At 34.3% G+C, this 18,394-nt stretch overlaps 1 protein-coding gene across 1 annotated transcript in view; it reads left to right on the top strand.

Annotated features, from left to right (window-relative positions):
• Positions 1 to 5,780, top strand: part of LOC110457232 (RING finger protein 150-like) — a 34,550-nt gene extending 28,770 nt beyond the window's left edge. The window contains exons 5-6 of the mRNA XM_021508412.1: positions 3,726 to 3,828; positions 4,584 to 5,780. Of these exons, the coding sequence (XP_021364087.1) occupies positions 3,726 to 3,828; positions 4,584 to 4,982 (502 nt within the window). The 3' untranslated portion in view covers positions 4,983 to 5,780. The remainder of the gene's footprint in view (positions 1 to 3,725; positions 3,829 to 4,583) is intronic.
• The last annotated feature ends 12,614 nt before the right edge of the window (positions 5,781 to 18,394 follow it).

Below are 18,394 nucleotides of genomic sequence, written 5' to 3' on the forward strand. Positions count from 1 at the left end.
ATTACATGTTAATAACTTGATTGGAATTATAACCTTGAATTGACAGTTTGATACTTTGAAAATTTTGAGCCAGCCCTACCCCCAAGGGCTGTAGGGTGGGGCTCAAAGGAGTCAGTGTGCTAAAATTTCTTCATTTTCCTTGTTAAGAATCAGAGGTGCTAGTTTCAAATCCTTTTTAGTCTGAAATCTGTATGCTAGATATTGAGTAAGGTGGTTTTATTGTTTTTTGTCACTTTGAATAATATTTCTGTTCATGTTAAAAACAAAATCAACTCTCTGTATAAATATATCAGGTGACCGTTAAGGCCCATGGGCCTCTTGTTTAATAATTGTTTTAGTTTTCCTTGAGATGATGTCAGTTGCTATCTGTGTGTGGGAAGTACATATTTAGCTGCGGATCAAAATGACAGTTGTATCAAGTCACGCATTACATTAAGATAATGTCACATTTCAGAATGTCAGCTGACAAAAATTGATTCTATTCACTTCCTGTTTTGGATTTAAATAAAGAGATAAATGTCTATCTAGTCCTGTACACGTGGTAGATAGATAAGGAGGATGGCCAACTCCAAGTCAGCTTCCCTATCCTATTACTATATATACAAATAAAACAAAAAACTGAAGACTATAAATCATGCTAGTGTTTTGGCTGAAAGTGGCCTGAAGAACCCCAAGATGGACAAAAGTACTAGCAGGATTTAGTCTTCGGTGTTTAGTTTTACGTATTTATATTTATACGATTGCATGGGCGTTTAACAATTTGTACTACTATATACATTAACACCAATTGCCTTGCCCTCAAAATGCCTCTCCTTTCCTCACTCCCATTAGCACATATACTGCTCCAGTTATATCACTGCCCCTCCCGGACTTCCTGCCCCCACAAGCATAACGACCTTCATATTATCACCTACTGTTGTCAATGACTTTTTCCTATGCAACCGACTTTTTCCTGGGTTCACTCACTTCTTTGGCAAACAGTTTGTCTCCGCTACATATATTTATGGCTTTTCTGCTGTTAATCCCTCCCTAGTAGGAAGGGTCCGTCTGGTGTCAGTGAACTACATGATCAATAAAAGGGAATAGAATTACATGAAAAAAACATGTTGCTTGTGGTGAATGTCTGTGGGTGTCTGAGGATAAGGTGATAATATCATATGTCATATAATCATCTTTATGCCATATATGTATGTATAGACAATCTTTATACAATGTATATAAAAAGTAAAGAATGGCAGACGGCAAAGTTGTCTATGATCATGATGATGATGGATTCACTCCTGTTCAAATGGAGTTATTACTTCATAACCCAACAAAAATAGAAAACCATTCCTTATATAATTAACAGTACCTGATATACATCTTTCTGTGAATTGTTGATCATAGCTAGTCATGATCTATGGTGAGATGATAACTCCAGTTTAAGGAAACAATGGTCATTGAGTGAATGCAGTTTAGACTTAATTTAGTTATAACTTAAAGAAATATATAACAACAACAAAATCTAGTTTTTTTTCTTTTCTATAATTTCTTCATCTGTAGGGATCATTTCACTTCCACAGTGTATTATAATATATATGAATATCAAAATTGGCAAAATTGTTGCTAAATACACAGTAGTAAATTTTAATGCAAAAGTAAAATCTCTTTTGTCAATTTGCCCCTATATATATTACTGATGTAAACCATATATATGTACTAAAATGAGTTTTAAGGAAAAGAAAGGAAATGAAAGTATCCACATTTAGTCCACATAATAATATTAAGTGTACATATATCCTCAGGGTAAAGTTATTGATTCAGGTCTTTATTTAGCTGTGAATGACGTCAGTGGATCATTGAAAACTGTTATAGCTCGCCTACTGGTGCCTCATGTAATATCAATCTAGCATCCTAACAGCTTACCTAATACAACTGTAGTCTGAGTCTTATCAGGACAACTTGTAAACTGTAATTTCCTGAGGTCTAATTTCGTTAAGCAAGTTGAGAAACTGAAGTACTGTTTACACTTTTGTCTGCATTTGATTAAATGTTACAAAATGTAATAACTGGAAGAATCTGCCACCAGTATGTGTATAGGCTGAAAAAAGGGTTACCTCAATATCAAATGACAAAACACATGTCACCAGTAATTGTGTAGGTTAGAAAATGGATACTTTAAGATCAAAAGACAAATATCTGTCACTAGAATTTGTATAGGATAGAAAAGGATTACTTCTTGATCAAAAGATAAAGATCTGTCACCAGTATATGTGTAGGTTAGAAAAGGGTTACCTGAAGATCAAAGGACAATGGATCTGTCACCAGTTTATGAGTAGGTTTGAAAAGGGTTACTTCTAGATCAAAAGATAAAGATCTGTCACCAGTATATGTGTAGGTTAGAAAAGGGTTACCTCAAGATCAAAGGACAAAGATCTGTCACTAGTTTATGAGTAGGTTTGAAAAGGGTTACTTCAAGATCAAAGGACAAAGATCTGTCACCAGTATTTGTATAGGTTAGAAAAGGGTAACCTCAAGATCAAAAGACAAAGATCTGTCACTACTATATGTGTAGGTTAGAATAGGGTTACTTCTTGATCAAAAGACAAAGATCTGTCACCAGTATTTGTATAGGTTAGAAAAGGGTTACCTGAAAATCAAAGGACAATGGATCTGTCACCAGTTTTATGAGTAGGTTTGAAAAGGGTTACTTCAAGATCAGAGGACAAAGATCTGTCACCAGTTTATGAGTAGGTTTGAAAAGGGTTACTGCAAGATCAAAGGACAATGGATCTGTCACCAGTTTATGTGTAGGTTAGAAAAGGGTTACTTCTTGATCAAAAGACAAAGATCTGTCACTACTATATGTGTAGGTTAGAATAGGGTTACTTCTTGATCAAAAGACAAAGATCTGTCACCAGTATTTGTATAGGTTAGAAAAGGGTTACCTCAAGATCAAAAGACAAATATCTGTCACTGGTATATGTGTAGGTAAGAAAAGGGTTACTTCAAGATCAAATGACAAAGATATGTCACCAGTATATGTGTAGGTTAGAAAAGGGTTACCGGAAGATCAAAGGACAATGGATCTGTCACCAGTTTATGAGTAGGTTTGAAAAGGGTTACTTCAAAGTTCAAGATCAAAAGACAATGGATCTGTCACCAGTTTATGAGTAGGTTTGAAAAGGGTTACCTCAAGATCAAAAGACAATGGATCTGTCACCAGTATATGTGTAGGTTTGAAAAGGGTTACTTCAAGATCAATGGACAAAGAATATGTCACCAATATTTGTGTAGGTTAGAAAAGGGTTACTTCAAGATCAAAGGACAAAGAATATGTCACCAGTATATGTGCAGTTCAGAATGAAGTTACTTCAAGATCGAAAGGAAAGGAAGAACATATTATTGTTTTAAAAAGTCCAATTCCTTTTAAATATATTTGTGTAGCTTTACTTTACCCTATATGAAACACACTGTTTGAATACAGAAATTCTGGCTAGGCTGGATGAGAAATAGAATCTATCAATCCTGCATAATGTAGACAGAGGGTTTAAACAAGGAATTCTCATCATTTCTTGCACAGATACTTTGATACACAGACAAGAGTTTTTCTATTGTAGAAAAGTATTTGATAATGATGTTGTTTCTAGATTTATGGTGTGGGGTGTCATTGAAAACATTATGGTGGGCCTTAGTATCAGGCCTTTGTTTTATTTAAAGTATTTGCATTCAGTTTTCTTTTGCAGGCATATATTCCACAAGTCATGTGTCGACCCCTGGCTGCTAGAACAGCGGAGCTGTCCGATGTGTAAACTTGATATACTGCGTGAATATGGAATGCAGGTTCATGTACGTATGAAGAATGATATTTTGCCAACATTTAGAAGTTAAATCTTGCAATTGTGGGAACCATCCAAATATCCATTATTGATCTCATGATCATAGTGATCACCTGATTTATAGCTGTCTCACAATGTAGAATATGATGTAACACATTAACCTGACTTTAGGGCCAATAATTGGTGAAAATAGTCAAATTCACATGATGGCCTTAAGGTTTGCTTAGTAACATCAGTGTGAGGGTGTAGATTGTATCTTCAGATTGTTTATCATGACTGAAGTGTTAATTTTGATTATGTAAATATTGTCTGCACTCTCGTTAATATCTTGGGTCTAATAAAGTACGTTTTATAGATGTTTTCCGTGTCCTTTACATAGAGATTAAAATGTAGGATACAACTCACATTGGACCCTAATGGTTTGTTTGTGTAAAGAATAAATTACACATCCTGCAGCAACCCCCTGTTTATAGTACTGCTGATAAAGCCATGTTTTCCCATACAGCATTTCCTTTATAGCTTTAAAAATTGTATTTGTTTTATATAGTTGACTGTAAACTAAACATGTCTGCTATGACATTATTTGATTAAGTGCATAAATATTATTTTAGTTGATTGTTTCCTGTCCTCTGTTATGATTTGCATTATACAATGTATGTTTGTACTGGATAAACCAGATGCACTCAGATACCTGTACAATATTTTATAACAATACACACATTATGTTATGCAATGATTCAACTGTGAACTTTGACGTGTTTACAGTTGAACAGCAGCCAGGAGAGTGTTCACGCAGAGGTGGACAGTGGAGCAATAGCATCGGCAATCGCTGATGATACAGAACATCTGCCGTCTTCTCCGGAAGATCATGTAGGAGCCGAGGGCATGAACATAGTCCTGATCAGTCATCCATCACTACAGTACCACGGTAGTGATTCGTTCTGTATCAAGGATGAAATGAGTACCGAGAGCACAGCATTAAATCCAATTCACTCTCTGAGCACGACAAAGGTGTCGCCGAACGTGCAATGTGTAAGGGCGGATATAGAAATAGACAGTGATGACCATAACAGTGATATGGATGGAGAATGTAACGAACTTCACTCCCTCATGACCGGTCTGCCGCCTGCGAAGGGCAGTAAACGAGACAGTCTGGAGTCATAACCACAGTGTCTCAGTCAAACCAAACGTATCTGTGGCAGAGCTGAAAACAAAATGTACTCCGTCGTTCTGTGTGACAATAATTGGTTTGATGGAGGTGTCGGACAAAGCACAGCCAATTAACAGAGTGTCATTGAATTTGATGACTGTCGACTGGATTCGAGACATAAAGTGCTACTACACTTCTGAAAAGACAAAATGATGTGCATTTGAAAAGCAAAAAGTTGACAGACAATGAATTATTTATCCGTACTTTTTTTTTTTTAACAGACAGCATTGGTATCAAATGAATTTGTGCTGAAAGAACCTGTCTTGAGAGATTACATTCTGAATGTCACCTCTCACGACAGGTTCTCTTGGAATCAATATAAACACTAGGGAAAGGTCTATTCTGTTATCTTATGATGTAGAAAGGCGGAGTACAGATAGTTGATGTAAGGGTATGTGTGCAATGTTAGAGATATTTCTGTTACAACAATTTCAAAAGTTTCAGAAAAATGTTCGGGGAAATATCACTAGATAAATAATTCACAACTTGTTGTTCGGTCAACTGTCTGACTGCATTGTAAACAATGAATTCAGCAACGGAAAGATGTGATAATATAGTGCTGTGTGTGTTCCCAACAAATCGTGGAAAAGTGCTGGCTGGCCGGCAAATTCACAATGTGGCGGAATGGGAAAATCTTTTCTCAACATTGTCTTTGTTATAGTTTTAAATGTGAAGTTTCAAAAATCTTTGTTGTTTAATATTTAAAAATTGATATGTATTATATTATTATTATTGTTTGAACATGCCAGTGAGATGATTTTAAATATTGTTATTTTGTTTAACTGTACAAAAAAAATTCTATGTAATGTATAATTATGTGAGTTTTTTTGTGCAGTGGAAATATGTATATTTTCTTGGTGTGGAAAACGAATCTTCCACATCAGAGAAGGATTTTAATCACAAACAGCTGTTTTTAGAGTACGAAAGAGTATGTTTGATGTGTTCATGCAAGTCACAGTAACAATGGAAAGGTACAGTAAACCACTGGTCAGTTTGAACAAACCCATTCACCCCTAAAGTCACATTTAAACCTTACCAGATGGAGAGCGAGGTAATTCATAGAAAAAATGTTGATATTATATTTAGATACACCAGTGAAAAACTAAAGACTGAGCAAGTCCAGTGTAGATATGTAGGTGTCAATGAGTTAAAATATAATGGTCAAGATATCGATTTTGAAATTATCAAGTTTCGTCATCATAAAAAAAACCAGAAGTTTGAACCATCTGAAGTGTGAATTGATCAGGTGTGTTGATGGGACGCTCCCTGTTTACAATTAGCTATAAAATAGGTTGTTGATCTCCTCAATCTCATGTAACTTACAATAGTAATGAAACAGCTGAGAGTTGTATATCCCGGTATCATCACCTGAATCTAGCGTTATCTGAACAAAAATTTGTTTTCTAATAGTCTGACCTTGATAGCAAGTCATTAAGCAATACAAATTAGGCCCAGAAACAGCACGCCATGTTCTTGGTTTAAAATTGAGATGGGCAGAACAGTGGCATAGATGATGCTGAAAACGAAAAGCAATCATTTTAATTCAGGAAATGTCCCCAGCAAGTCATCACCAAGGCTGGTACCATGTTGAATTATCAATACTTGAGAATGCTTCACACTAATTCTGATTGATATGCATAGTTCCAGTTGAGAGGTTGTATTTGAGCCAGCTTACATTGTTCACCATATCGTAAAATGAAAATGCTCTGATACTTTAAGTCTTTATTATGAAAATAGGTAATCGTAATGAAATGCTAACAGCATGATGTAACTGGAAGCGAAATGGACCATAGACACGTGCACATCATCTGTACATAGACAGGGCTAAAATCATAAAACAGGAGATTGGAACTAAACAGTTCTCCTTTCAACGTTCAATAGCCCTAGTTGATTCTGTGTCGATTGTTGTCTGTGACCATGCTATCTGAAATGTAGGGTAACATCAAGGAAATTAAGAAATTTGAAGACAAAATGCAGTTAGAATGGTTCAAGCTATCACTTTCTAGAAAATTGCTTTATTGTGAATAAAATAGCAATCTATGGGTTCCAACTGACCGGAGGTTTATTTTACAATTACTGTAGAATCGTTTATTTTCGTGGGGTTAAAATTTCGTTGATTTCATATACTAGCCTGTTTTAAGGACATTATATTTCGTTGATTTCTGATTTTCCCCTATCTATATCATACCAAATTAATGTTTTTGTGGAGATTTAATTTCGTGGATTTTTGTTATCCACGAAATAAACGAAATTTAATGTCCCACGAAAATTTATGATTTTACATTACTGTGAAGTGTCGTATTTCACCCCTCTTATTGTTTAACTTTTGGGTCCTCTATCAGTACAAATTACATGAAACCTAATACAGAATTTGCCCTGTTAATTAAAACTTTACTTTTGGCAATTAATTTGTACATTTTAAAACAATTTCAACCTCATATTGAGGTTATCCTACTTTTCATATTTCTGACCCTACCGGGTTGATCTTTTTCTTCTGTTGAAGGGCAAAAAAAGGAAAATAGGAAGGAGTATAAATTACCTGTTTTACAATAAAAGAATGGAAGTGCTTCAGTAAATGTCAGCTACTGTATACTAATCATACTCCTAGATATTCTTCGTCTTTATAAGTGTACAACAGAGTGTATCATTATGTATTCGTGTATTTAAAAGATCTATTATTAGTTACACTATAAATGTACTTACAACCCCCCTTGCTCATTTTGTAGAAAATTTATTGCAGCATTTTACGTTTTATTTATATACGAACAAACCAGTATGAATTGTTTTGAATAGTCATGTCAGTTAGAAAATACGTAGTTTGTTGAAGAGGTCACCAAAATTCCATGATCATCTGCATACCTCAAATTCAATCTCCTTATTTTTTAGAACACTTCTCTTCATTGGGTTTCAATTGATTGCAATTAATTCATATCAGAAATTATATTAAGAGGTAACCATCGTATGTTCCAATTTGTTTACTAAATACTTACAAGAAATGTATATTCATGATTGGCTATATACAAAAAACGGTACATATTTATCTTGAAATATAGATGATTTGCAATTGTATAATGAAACACTTACCACAGATTATTTTGAGTCATTTTCATATAAAAATAAATAAATTAAGTTGTGAAAATAAGATATCTCAAGCTCTTATGCCATCCCTGAAATCTTTTCACTTTGTCCATTTCAACACACATAGCTTCAAAACAATGAAACATGTTACGATAGGCAGCTGTAGAGGGAGGTAACTCATAGAAAAAATGTTGGTGTTATATTTAGATACACCAGTGAAAAACTTTTTAAGCATTTAGATTTAATCTGTTGTTTGAAAACATTATATTAATCTTTTTAGTTTTTAATCCTACAATTTAGTAGCATTTTAAGCATAATTTGTCATGGTAAAATCAATAAAGCACCATACACTGAAATTACCGGTATGAAGCAACCAGTTTCAATCTGTCATTTACAAATAATATATATATTAGAGAGAAAACACTATCATTCACAGTTATAAAGATAAATGAAGGCGGAAAGCTGTATAGATACATCTGCTGCACAGCCTTGTACAGGATAGATTTGAAAATTAATCATTTTATTAAAATATAATTTTGGTGACATTTTCAGTATTGTCTTTACCCTTATTTTTTTACCAATGCGAACATGATTTCTCTCAATTACCATCATTCAGGAAAGATTATGTTAGGCTTAACTATTTAGTCATAGTTGGTATTGAAACAAGGTATAAAATCCATTATTGTTTTCATTGAAGTTACATTTCTTCATTGTAAATTCAATAAATACAGTGTTAGATGATATGCTTGATATCAATAATTGAATTTTTCACCAGAACTAAAAAACAAAACATTTTGATGTTTACAAACAACCCAACTTAAGAAGACGTCAATTTGTTATGTCTGTGTATGAAATGATATAAATTCATTCAAATGTTTTTCATTTTAGAAGTGATTCATTACCTAGGGCTTTTTGGCAAGTGTTGGCCATGATGAACTCAGCAAAAAAAAATGAAATTACATTTTATAAACCTTACTTATTTAATTTGAGAGAACTCCAGATAATATTTGATTGTAAGTGATGAAATAGAAGTGGAGGTAGATTTTATAAATTTAAAATTTGATTTGACAAGAAAATATCAGTATAATAACAAAGGTTAACTGTTGTATGTAGCATACAGATTGATACAGATTGTCAGATTACGGTTATAAATTACTCTTCATTATTTGCGTCAATTTATTGACAGTCAGGTTTTTGTTTCAGGAAAATTTTCTGGATTGTTTAAAAATTGAGCGTGTCACCAATTTGTCGATACAGTTCAATTTTAGTTCCCAGTGGTCAGATAGACTAAGGTACTCATTTTGTTGGATAATGGTGCAAAAGATATTTGCTTGTTATTTTTTTATTGGCATATTTTTAAGCAGAAATTAAAATTGCTAAATAATTTGTTCGAGTTTTATAGTAAAAAAATCATGTAAATATATACTCGAGAAGTTATTACGTATTTACCATAATGTAACTGATGTTTCGTTGTTACAAGTTTTCTACATTAAGCATTAAAATGTTTTATCTGCATTTTCAAATCCAGATAGCTTGAACTGAAGGTTACTAAATTTGTTGGTACTGTAGTAATATGTCATATTATTTGACAAGAATGTTTTGGTATGAAATATATGATCTACTGGTATTACTATTTTGGAAATATACAAAACAGGTTACCAATATAATTGAAGACCAAGGATCCTATTACAAAGACACACGACTGTTTCACATTGTATCCGATAAACATGTCATAACTTGTTGTCTGTCTCTTATTTCATCTGAAAGTCATTGACTTTATATTGTCCGATGATTTCATGAATATTTTAATGTACTTCTTGTAAATTCCTGTATTTGAATTCATAAGTCATCACCACATTGACATGTTAAGTGATTGCCAGATTCTTGTTTTATCCAAGTGCTTGTGTATCTGTATGGGCCAGAGAATGGATGGCATGTTTGAGAGAAAGTACACCTGCAGGATGTTTTTTTTAATCATAAACAGCTTATCTAAAATAATGATATACAGGGTAGGAAAGAAAAAGGGAAGTAATTCTATTATGAGTTGTTCCCCTTGTTCAAACATTAAAATGCTATGCATGGAATTTGTTGCTAATGATTAGACATGATTGATTTGAGTTGCACATGTTTCCAGTGCAGTAGGACTTCCTTCATTTTTAACCCCAAGAGTAGCGAGAGAAAAAAATCATCTTGCCTCTTCTTTTCTTATTTTTCAGTCATATTGATTTTGTAAACTGGTCAACAAAGTTGTTTTGATTTATTAGTTTGATATTATATTTCTGCGATTTCTTTTTAACCTTGTTCTGTTCTGAGTGAAGTCTTATTCCTGTTGAAGATTGAAAAAGCATAATATGGAAAATGAGCTTGTTCTGATATTTGTGTGTTTGACTGTACAAAAATCTCTTTTTGTGGTACATACTCCTTAAATTATCAATCATTTGTTCATTTTAGCCTTCATTGGATTTCTCAGTTCCCAGCAAACAGTTGCAAAATCATTAAATTTTCATCGTATACCACCATTGTCTGAATTTCATAGATGTTTTGGGTCTGGATAATTCACAGGCACAAAGAAAAAGAATCACAAACAATGACAATGCTTGTTTCTTGCCCATTTTGAATTCTGAAACCATTTATCTGAACAATAGGTTTAGACATTGAAGACCATGTCATTGTTGTTTACATGTATTTGACCTGAAGATAGATAGGCCTAGAGTATAAGGATTGATGAATGCATTACCTCACCTGAATCTTATATACTGTATAATAATTTTGTGCTGTGTTATCAAATTACTGTCAAACATCTCTGCTCGTGTCGCAGAACTTAAATAGATTAATCACCACTGACCAGCTAGCTAGTTTCTAAAAGTATGTATCAAACCCACAATCTTATTTGTGGTACATTTTACCCTACTTCATAGATAATGATATGGAGACGACTTCAATCTATCTATGATATTCAATGGTAAAAGTATACACTGGCATTGATAAGGGAGAATATATCAGCTTAGTCATATCTTCCTTATACATGTTTAGTCTTAAAATGTCCAACCAGTGTGTTCATAATTGTAAAGTGCTAGATGATTTTCATTCAGGAAATGAATACCAATGATACGGTTCCCGGAAATGTAGGCAATATACAAGGAAAAGGATAATAAATGATGTAACACTGGAGTAACCGATACTGTAGAGTTGATTGTCCATCAAAATACTCTCTTTTAAGAGGTAAATGTAAGATGCATTATAATTTGTCATCATTATTTCTTTTTTGAGGCATAGCCAAATCATTTGTACATTGACTTACTCTTAATTTATGGTATAAAAGTTATGTAGTCCTGTATTTCAGTTTTATCTCCATATTTTGTTTACTTTCATTGAATACTTAAATAATTACTTTAAATGAAACTTAACTATTGTTCCCTAGATGATGAATTATGGACATATGTTGTAATCGCTAGTCATTAACAATGTTGGTGTCTTGTTCAAATGTATCTGGTACAAGTAAATAAGGATTAACTAAATATTCATGTTACACATCTGGTCACAAGATAATGAAACATTCTTCGACTTAACTTCAGTCCAACATTAATTGTGAAATTAGGTAATACTTATTTTCTTCATGAAACCAGTCAAAATTTACAAAAGCAGGTAAATTAGCTAACTAAATATTAGACAACTTTTAAATTTGTATTTCTAAACAATCTTCATAATCACTAGGTCTGTCTGTTTTTCTTGAGGTCAGATCTATCGTCAAAGAGGACTTGGTGACGTTTTCCTCTGTAATTTCAGTGTTACAAAATCTATATTTTTCAGATATTTTTTACATTACTATTACATGTAACAAGTTAATACAACTTAAATTCATCAAGCTAAGCTATGATTCCAGCAGTGTATAAATTCATTTCTTAGCTGTCAGAATCTTTATGGATTTGGAACCTAGCTAGACCTGCCTAATCTGAAGAAATATTACATTTGTCTAAATACATTTATAATGTACTTCCTCTTGTAATATAGTTCTGTTTTGTCGACTCCACATATTTTGTGTACCTTAACATTTGTTTTGAGCTGGTTTTCTTATGTTAACAAAACTTATGAGACTGAACAAGCTGAACTTTTAATATTGTTCATTGTTTTTTGATCATTCAAATTAAATTAAAAGTCCATCTACCATATTTCCTCATAGATCAAAATGTGTAGTACCGGTAGTTCTCAACAGAAATATGTATTGACCTTTAATATGTTTATAGCAGGTTATAGATATAAATGTATGTTTATAGCAGGTTATAGATATAAATGTAGCTTTATGGACAATTTGCTGTTGACACCATTGTTCAGGCTATGTTATTTTATAAAGATCAGCCTCTTTCCAACTGTTAATAGTTAGTTACATGACGTATGTTCTTGTATGTTCAGAGTGTTTCGGGTAATCCAGTTTCATACCATTGATGCTATTATGTATGGTACCAGTAAAATAGAAAGTGCTCTGACAGTCCTATCCAGTATGTTAGTATACTGTAACTGGTAATATTCATTGGTATTTAAGAATGTTACCTGTTTAGCATGTGTATACATGTTACACACAGATATATGTGTATACATGCTGTGTATACATGTTACACACATAGATATATGTGTATACATGTTACACACTAGCTATGTGAATACATGTTACACATGTAGAAATATGTTTATACATGTTGCACACATATTTTCCAGTTCCAGATTGTATAGAGTACTTGTTATACAATATCATTGTCGGAACCAAATTTAACCAGTATAGACAGAGAGGCTTGTTTAGACAGTTTGTATACATAAACATGTTAGTTGATATAAATGGGTATATATCAGTATAAAGATGTATGTTTTAAGCAGGTTATATGCAAGAGTAAATGTATACAGCCATTTTAAAATATATAGCAGTGTGTATTATATATACAAATGTTATATGGAATATATATTTACATGTGTGTTGCCTTCTTCTGAGTGCACTGTTTCATGGTATTGTTGAGGAATGTAATGGTGTCTGAGCCGAACATTTGACGCTATTATCCAGAGACAACACAATGTAACCAAAGTGTCCCCAACAGGAAGAAATGATGTTCTTAGTTAAGTACATGACTTAAAACTACCAAAGATTAATAAAACACAGCAGCCATGTTGTCGTTGACTGATGAAAGTGCCTCTAGTGGCAAAATGTAATCAAGTGTAGGTGTATCAGAAGTAATGTACTGTCTCGGAGTCAAATCTGTAGGTTTTGAGGAGCACAGAAGCAGTCTGATTGTGCTTAAGTCCTAGTGTTAGCTTGATCCTCAACTGTGTGGATGTTCCTGTTTTTAAGTATTACCAGCCTTGCCAAAAAGTTGTACCTTTTCCAGTTCTGCGATAGCACGCTTTCATTTATCCTGCATCTGTTTCATCCTGATTTACTTAAAATGTTGCATAGTTTTCTTATATTTTTTTAGCAATTTAAATTGATGACATATACACCTACATATTTATCATGTGATCTGGCTGTTAGTTTTTCATATTAACCCTTCAATAAGCCCAGGGAACATACTTATAATCTCTGATCTAAATAAGCAGATTAGCTCATAACAGGGCACAGGGCAATGAAATAGCATTAGTTTGCACCTGTAATGGACTGCCATAGATATGGGCGGGCTTATTACCAGGCAAGGGCTTCTTGACAGATAAATATGAATAACAGTCATCATTTCCTGTATGTAACGTGTATAATGACACCCATTGGATCATCACAAGTTACAATGAGATGACATTATAAAATTTGTAGTTAACAGCAAAAATGAAATGTTATGTTTTTTTGGTGTTTTAAACTTATAGGAATCTCAAACCTGTTCCCTTGAAACTGGCTGAAGCTTGATTCATATAAACCATGTGGAATGAGAACTTGGTTGAAATCCTGTATATACACAGAGCTTTGAAACCAATCCATGATACAATTATCATATTTTACCTTTGATAAGATACTGTGACCTTTTAACAGAGGTAAAAATAAAAGGATACCAGGTTTCTTCCCTTATTAACGACATGAGTTTAAATCCATTTTTTTTTAATCTTTGCAAATAAGGATGCTCTTAATTCCTATCATTGGTAAAATATGGTATGTGATCTGTCACATAATTTATAACTTTTACATTAGAAATATTGACGAGAAGAATACCAGGTGTGCTATATGTAACCTTGATATCGTGTGGGTGCTTTGATGTCTGACCTCTCATTTGTTGCCTGTTGTTCTGTATTTCTCATTTGATGTAAATACCCATGTCATGCATTGTTATATGAAGTACTGGCCTGTTAGTTGTGGCGTATGATATGAATGCGCTTAATAAATATTGAAAGTGATCCCAGAACTTCTGTGTCTTTTGTATATGGAAGATTGTTGTTTGGAAAGTGGAGACTACTTGATTATCTACCTTAAGAAAAAGCTATTCTCTGGCATTTTTCAGTTGCTAATACTGAGCATAGACTTTTTATTATGGTAAGTGGACACTACATGGTTATCTCCCTTTACTAAAATGCTACCCACACATTTGACTGTCATGAGGACTATTTGCTGACATGTTACTGTATACTGAATGAGCATCATGGAAAGTGGACACTACGTGGTTATCTCCCTTTACTAAAATGCTACCCACACATTTGACTGTCATGAGGACTATTTGCTGACATGTTACTGTATACTAAATGAGCATCATGGAAAGTGGACACTACATGGTTATCTCCCTCTACTAAAATGCTACCCACACATTTGACTGTCATGAGGACTACTTGCTGACATGTTACTGTATACTGAATGAGCATCATGGCAAGTGGACACTTCTTTGTTATCTTCCTCTTTCAAAAGGCTATTGGGAAAATCTTGCGTACAGGTCTCATTTTCCTCCGACATCATCTCATCAGCAGTTACAGAAAACTCAATAGAACTGATCGAAAATTGATGCAAGTAGGAGATAAATTCTAGGAGAAAGCATGCTTAGCGACCTATCAGTGACAGAAAATCTTGTGTTAGCAGCAACTAAGAAAACCACTCCAAACAAATCTCCTGGTCCGGATAACATCCATCCAAATTTTATCTCAAAAACAATAGAATCATCAAAAGAACCTCTGACCATCATTTTCAACGGGTCCATCCATAGGAAGGAACCAAACCAGATTTGTGGAAACAGGCTTATGTCTCAACAATATTTAAGAAAGACTCTAAAAGTGACTTGGGGAAGCAACAGACCTTTCAGTTTGACGTGGATTCCTTGTAAGATTCTACAACAATAATCAGAGACGCTATCTTTAAAACACATGGACGAGAACTATCTTAAATTGGTCCATCCAAGAAGGAACCCTGCCAGATTCGCAGAAGCAGGCTCATATCACTTATATTTAGGAAAGACTCTAAAAGTGACTCAGGAAACTACAGACCTATCAGTTTGACGTCGGTTCCCTGTAAGAGCTAGATTCCTTAAAACACATGGTTTCAGAAGTCGCCGCTTCTACTAGAGGTTATCGAAGACTTGAGACAGAAGAAGAAGAAGAGAAAAAAACCAGAACAAAAACAATAGGTCTTTTCACCTGTTAGTGAAAAGCCCTAATAAACAACAAAATGGAGTGTAATTTTAAGCTTGATACAATATAAATAGTTTTGATCCCAGCGCAGCTGGCAGGATATTCTGCTGGTAACGTATCCACTTTGTAGGACTGACACTGGATATAGCTAGTACCGAAGCGGGCATGGACACTGGAAGCAGTCAAGTCACGGGATGTTTTCCGATTGTTCTGGCATTTTTTTGTAGTGTAGAGACAAATAAAGGAGCACACCAGTTATTGTATGTGATGCAGATGCTTTGTAAACTATTTCATGCGATCTTAAGATATTGGTAAAAAATGACTACAAAGTATCGGTACAAAATAATGTACAGAGAAAGAAGAAGAGATAACTATTAAAGATCGTGGTCGTGACATATACGATGATGAAACGGACGGCATTGGCATATGTAGATGAGACCGGGATAAACATTTAATGTTCATATGTCTAAATATGGTCATTACGATGTAATTGACTTAAATGTGTTTTCGTCTGTGTACGGCGAATAGATGTTGATGCATTTTCAAGTGTACGGCAACTAGCATGTTCACATTACGGCGAATAGCTATACTAACATAGCCATGTTTAGAGCGAGCATTTGTACTAGCTATATGTGTTATGTTGTTATACCATTGGAGTAACATAACAATGAAGTTGCTCTGTAACAATTTTAAATGATATCGTAAGTGAAGGGGCAGTAAAGAATGTCGAAAGTCTAATGAATGTCGAGTAAATGATGATAAGGATTACCCATTTTTCACATGCTATAACACAACTTAAGCTGTGACCTTGACAATGGTGATGGAGTGTTGGAAATTTAGCTGTGACCTTGACAATGGGGGTGGAGAGTTGGAACTTAAGATGTGACCTTGACAATAGGGTGGAGAGTTGGAACTTAGGCATAAGGTGACACACTCTTTCCCTGTCACAACGTTAATATACAAGAAATTTTAATGATGATGTAGAGAAATTCTGCACTCATACCTAGATTTGCAAAGAAATAAACGATAGTTAAGTTGATATATCCTCAATTTAAATTGTAAAGGCAATACAGACGTCTGAAAGTGTAAAATGTATACACCTTTAACAGGCAATGTGAAAAGTCTGTTCATTCCTACTCAAGATTTATAAGCCTGTTATAACTTTATTTTCATTAACTTTTAATAAGCACTTTTAAATTATGGTCTGAAACTTTGTTTTATGATTATTACTTTAAAAAATGCAACCCTAATATTTTGAGGACTGAAAAACAGACGCAACACTTTTTTGTTAGGCTTATAATTTTTTTGTCTACATCACAGGTAGACTAGTGGTTATCACACTGACTTACCTGTACAGCTGTGTTGAGTGCATTGCTGTTTATTGTTATCTTTGGTGCTATACAACTTACGTACGATAAGGTTCATGCAATTTACACTGTAGGAGATTTACGGTAATCGGGGGACGTTAGTTTCACTTTAGCTTTAACAAAATATATCAAATTTACTTGAATACTGTATACCATATGAACTATCCGCCGTGCACCAGTTATTTTGAAAATTCCTTTTTGCCGTAAATTGTATTTCTATTCGCCATACACCTCACCAAAATTAGTTATGCCAATATCTGAAGAAAGAAGCATAATATATAGTGACTCCATGTATTTTCATGACTACATAACGATAAGTAATCATCGTAGCATATAAATGTATATAATCCACTGGCAAATGTTATGTCAAGACAATATTTTCTGTTGCGAATGAAGATTTAGCGGTACTAGGCAGACTGTTTTTGAAAATAATTTGCAACTACACCAAAAAAGTGTCATGCCTCCTGTTTCAGATATGAATAACGTCTATGCTTGACTGTCGTGCTTCTTTATTTGTCTCTACACTACCAGAAAAAACAAGAAATATCCGAAAACTTCACGTGATTGGACTACACCCAGCTTCCGTGCCCGGTTCGGTACTAGCTATATCCGGTGTCAGTCCTACAAGTGGTATCAAGTGAGAAGACTTCTCACTTCATCAAGAGTCATCCTCGATATCCAGGGGTGACGCTCACTTTCGCTTTTTACAACCCTGGAATATGTCATAGCAAAATTGAAGGCACAAAGATAGCTGTTTAATTGGTCTCAGGTAAAAAAAAAAAATAGGCTGATACCTGTCCTTTGAAGATTACAAAGGAGAGACGTCCGACTTCAAAGCCTGTCATTTTTTACCGTAACGTGACCGCGAGATTCTTTTGATGTACAGTAAAGGATCGAACTAGTCTTCTTGTCTCCTTCAATTTTGCTATGACATATTCCAGGGGTGCAGAGGGCGAAATTGAGTGTTACCCCTGGATTATCGAGGATGTCAAGAGTACATTCAGACGTCTCTACAAGCTCTTGAGCGCTAGTCGCAGGGTCGCGAACGGTAAAAATGACTGGCTTTGAAGTCGGGTGTCGCTCCCCTGTATCTTCAAAGGACATTACGTATCAGCCTAGCGATTGGTCAGAATTTTTTTTATCAAATAGCTGTCTTCGGGTCTTCCATTTTGCTATGACATATTCCAGAGGTGCAGAGAGTGTAAGTGAGTCTAATTCCTGCATTATCGAGGATGATAAGGTCAAGTGAGAGGAGGACATTTAGACGTCTCCACAAGCTCTTGAGCTTTCTATTGACTGTCAGTGGCGGATCCAGAAGGGTTTTTTGGGCTTCAGGAACCCCCCCC

Source organism: Mizuhopecten yessoensis, unplaced genomic scaffold (genome assembly GCF_002113885.1).
Source record: "Mizuhopecten yessoensis strain PY_sf001 unplaced genomic scaffold, ASM211388v2 scaffold9049, whole genome shotgun sequence".
Lineage (NCBI taxonomy): Eukaryota > Metazoa > Mollusca > Bivalvia > Pectinida > Pectinidae > Mizuhopecten > Mizuhopecten yessoensis.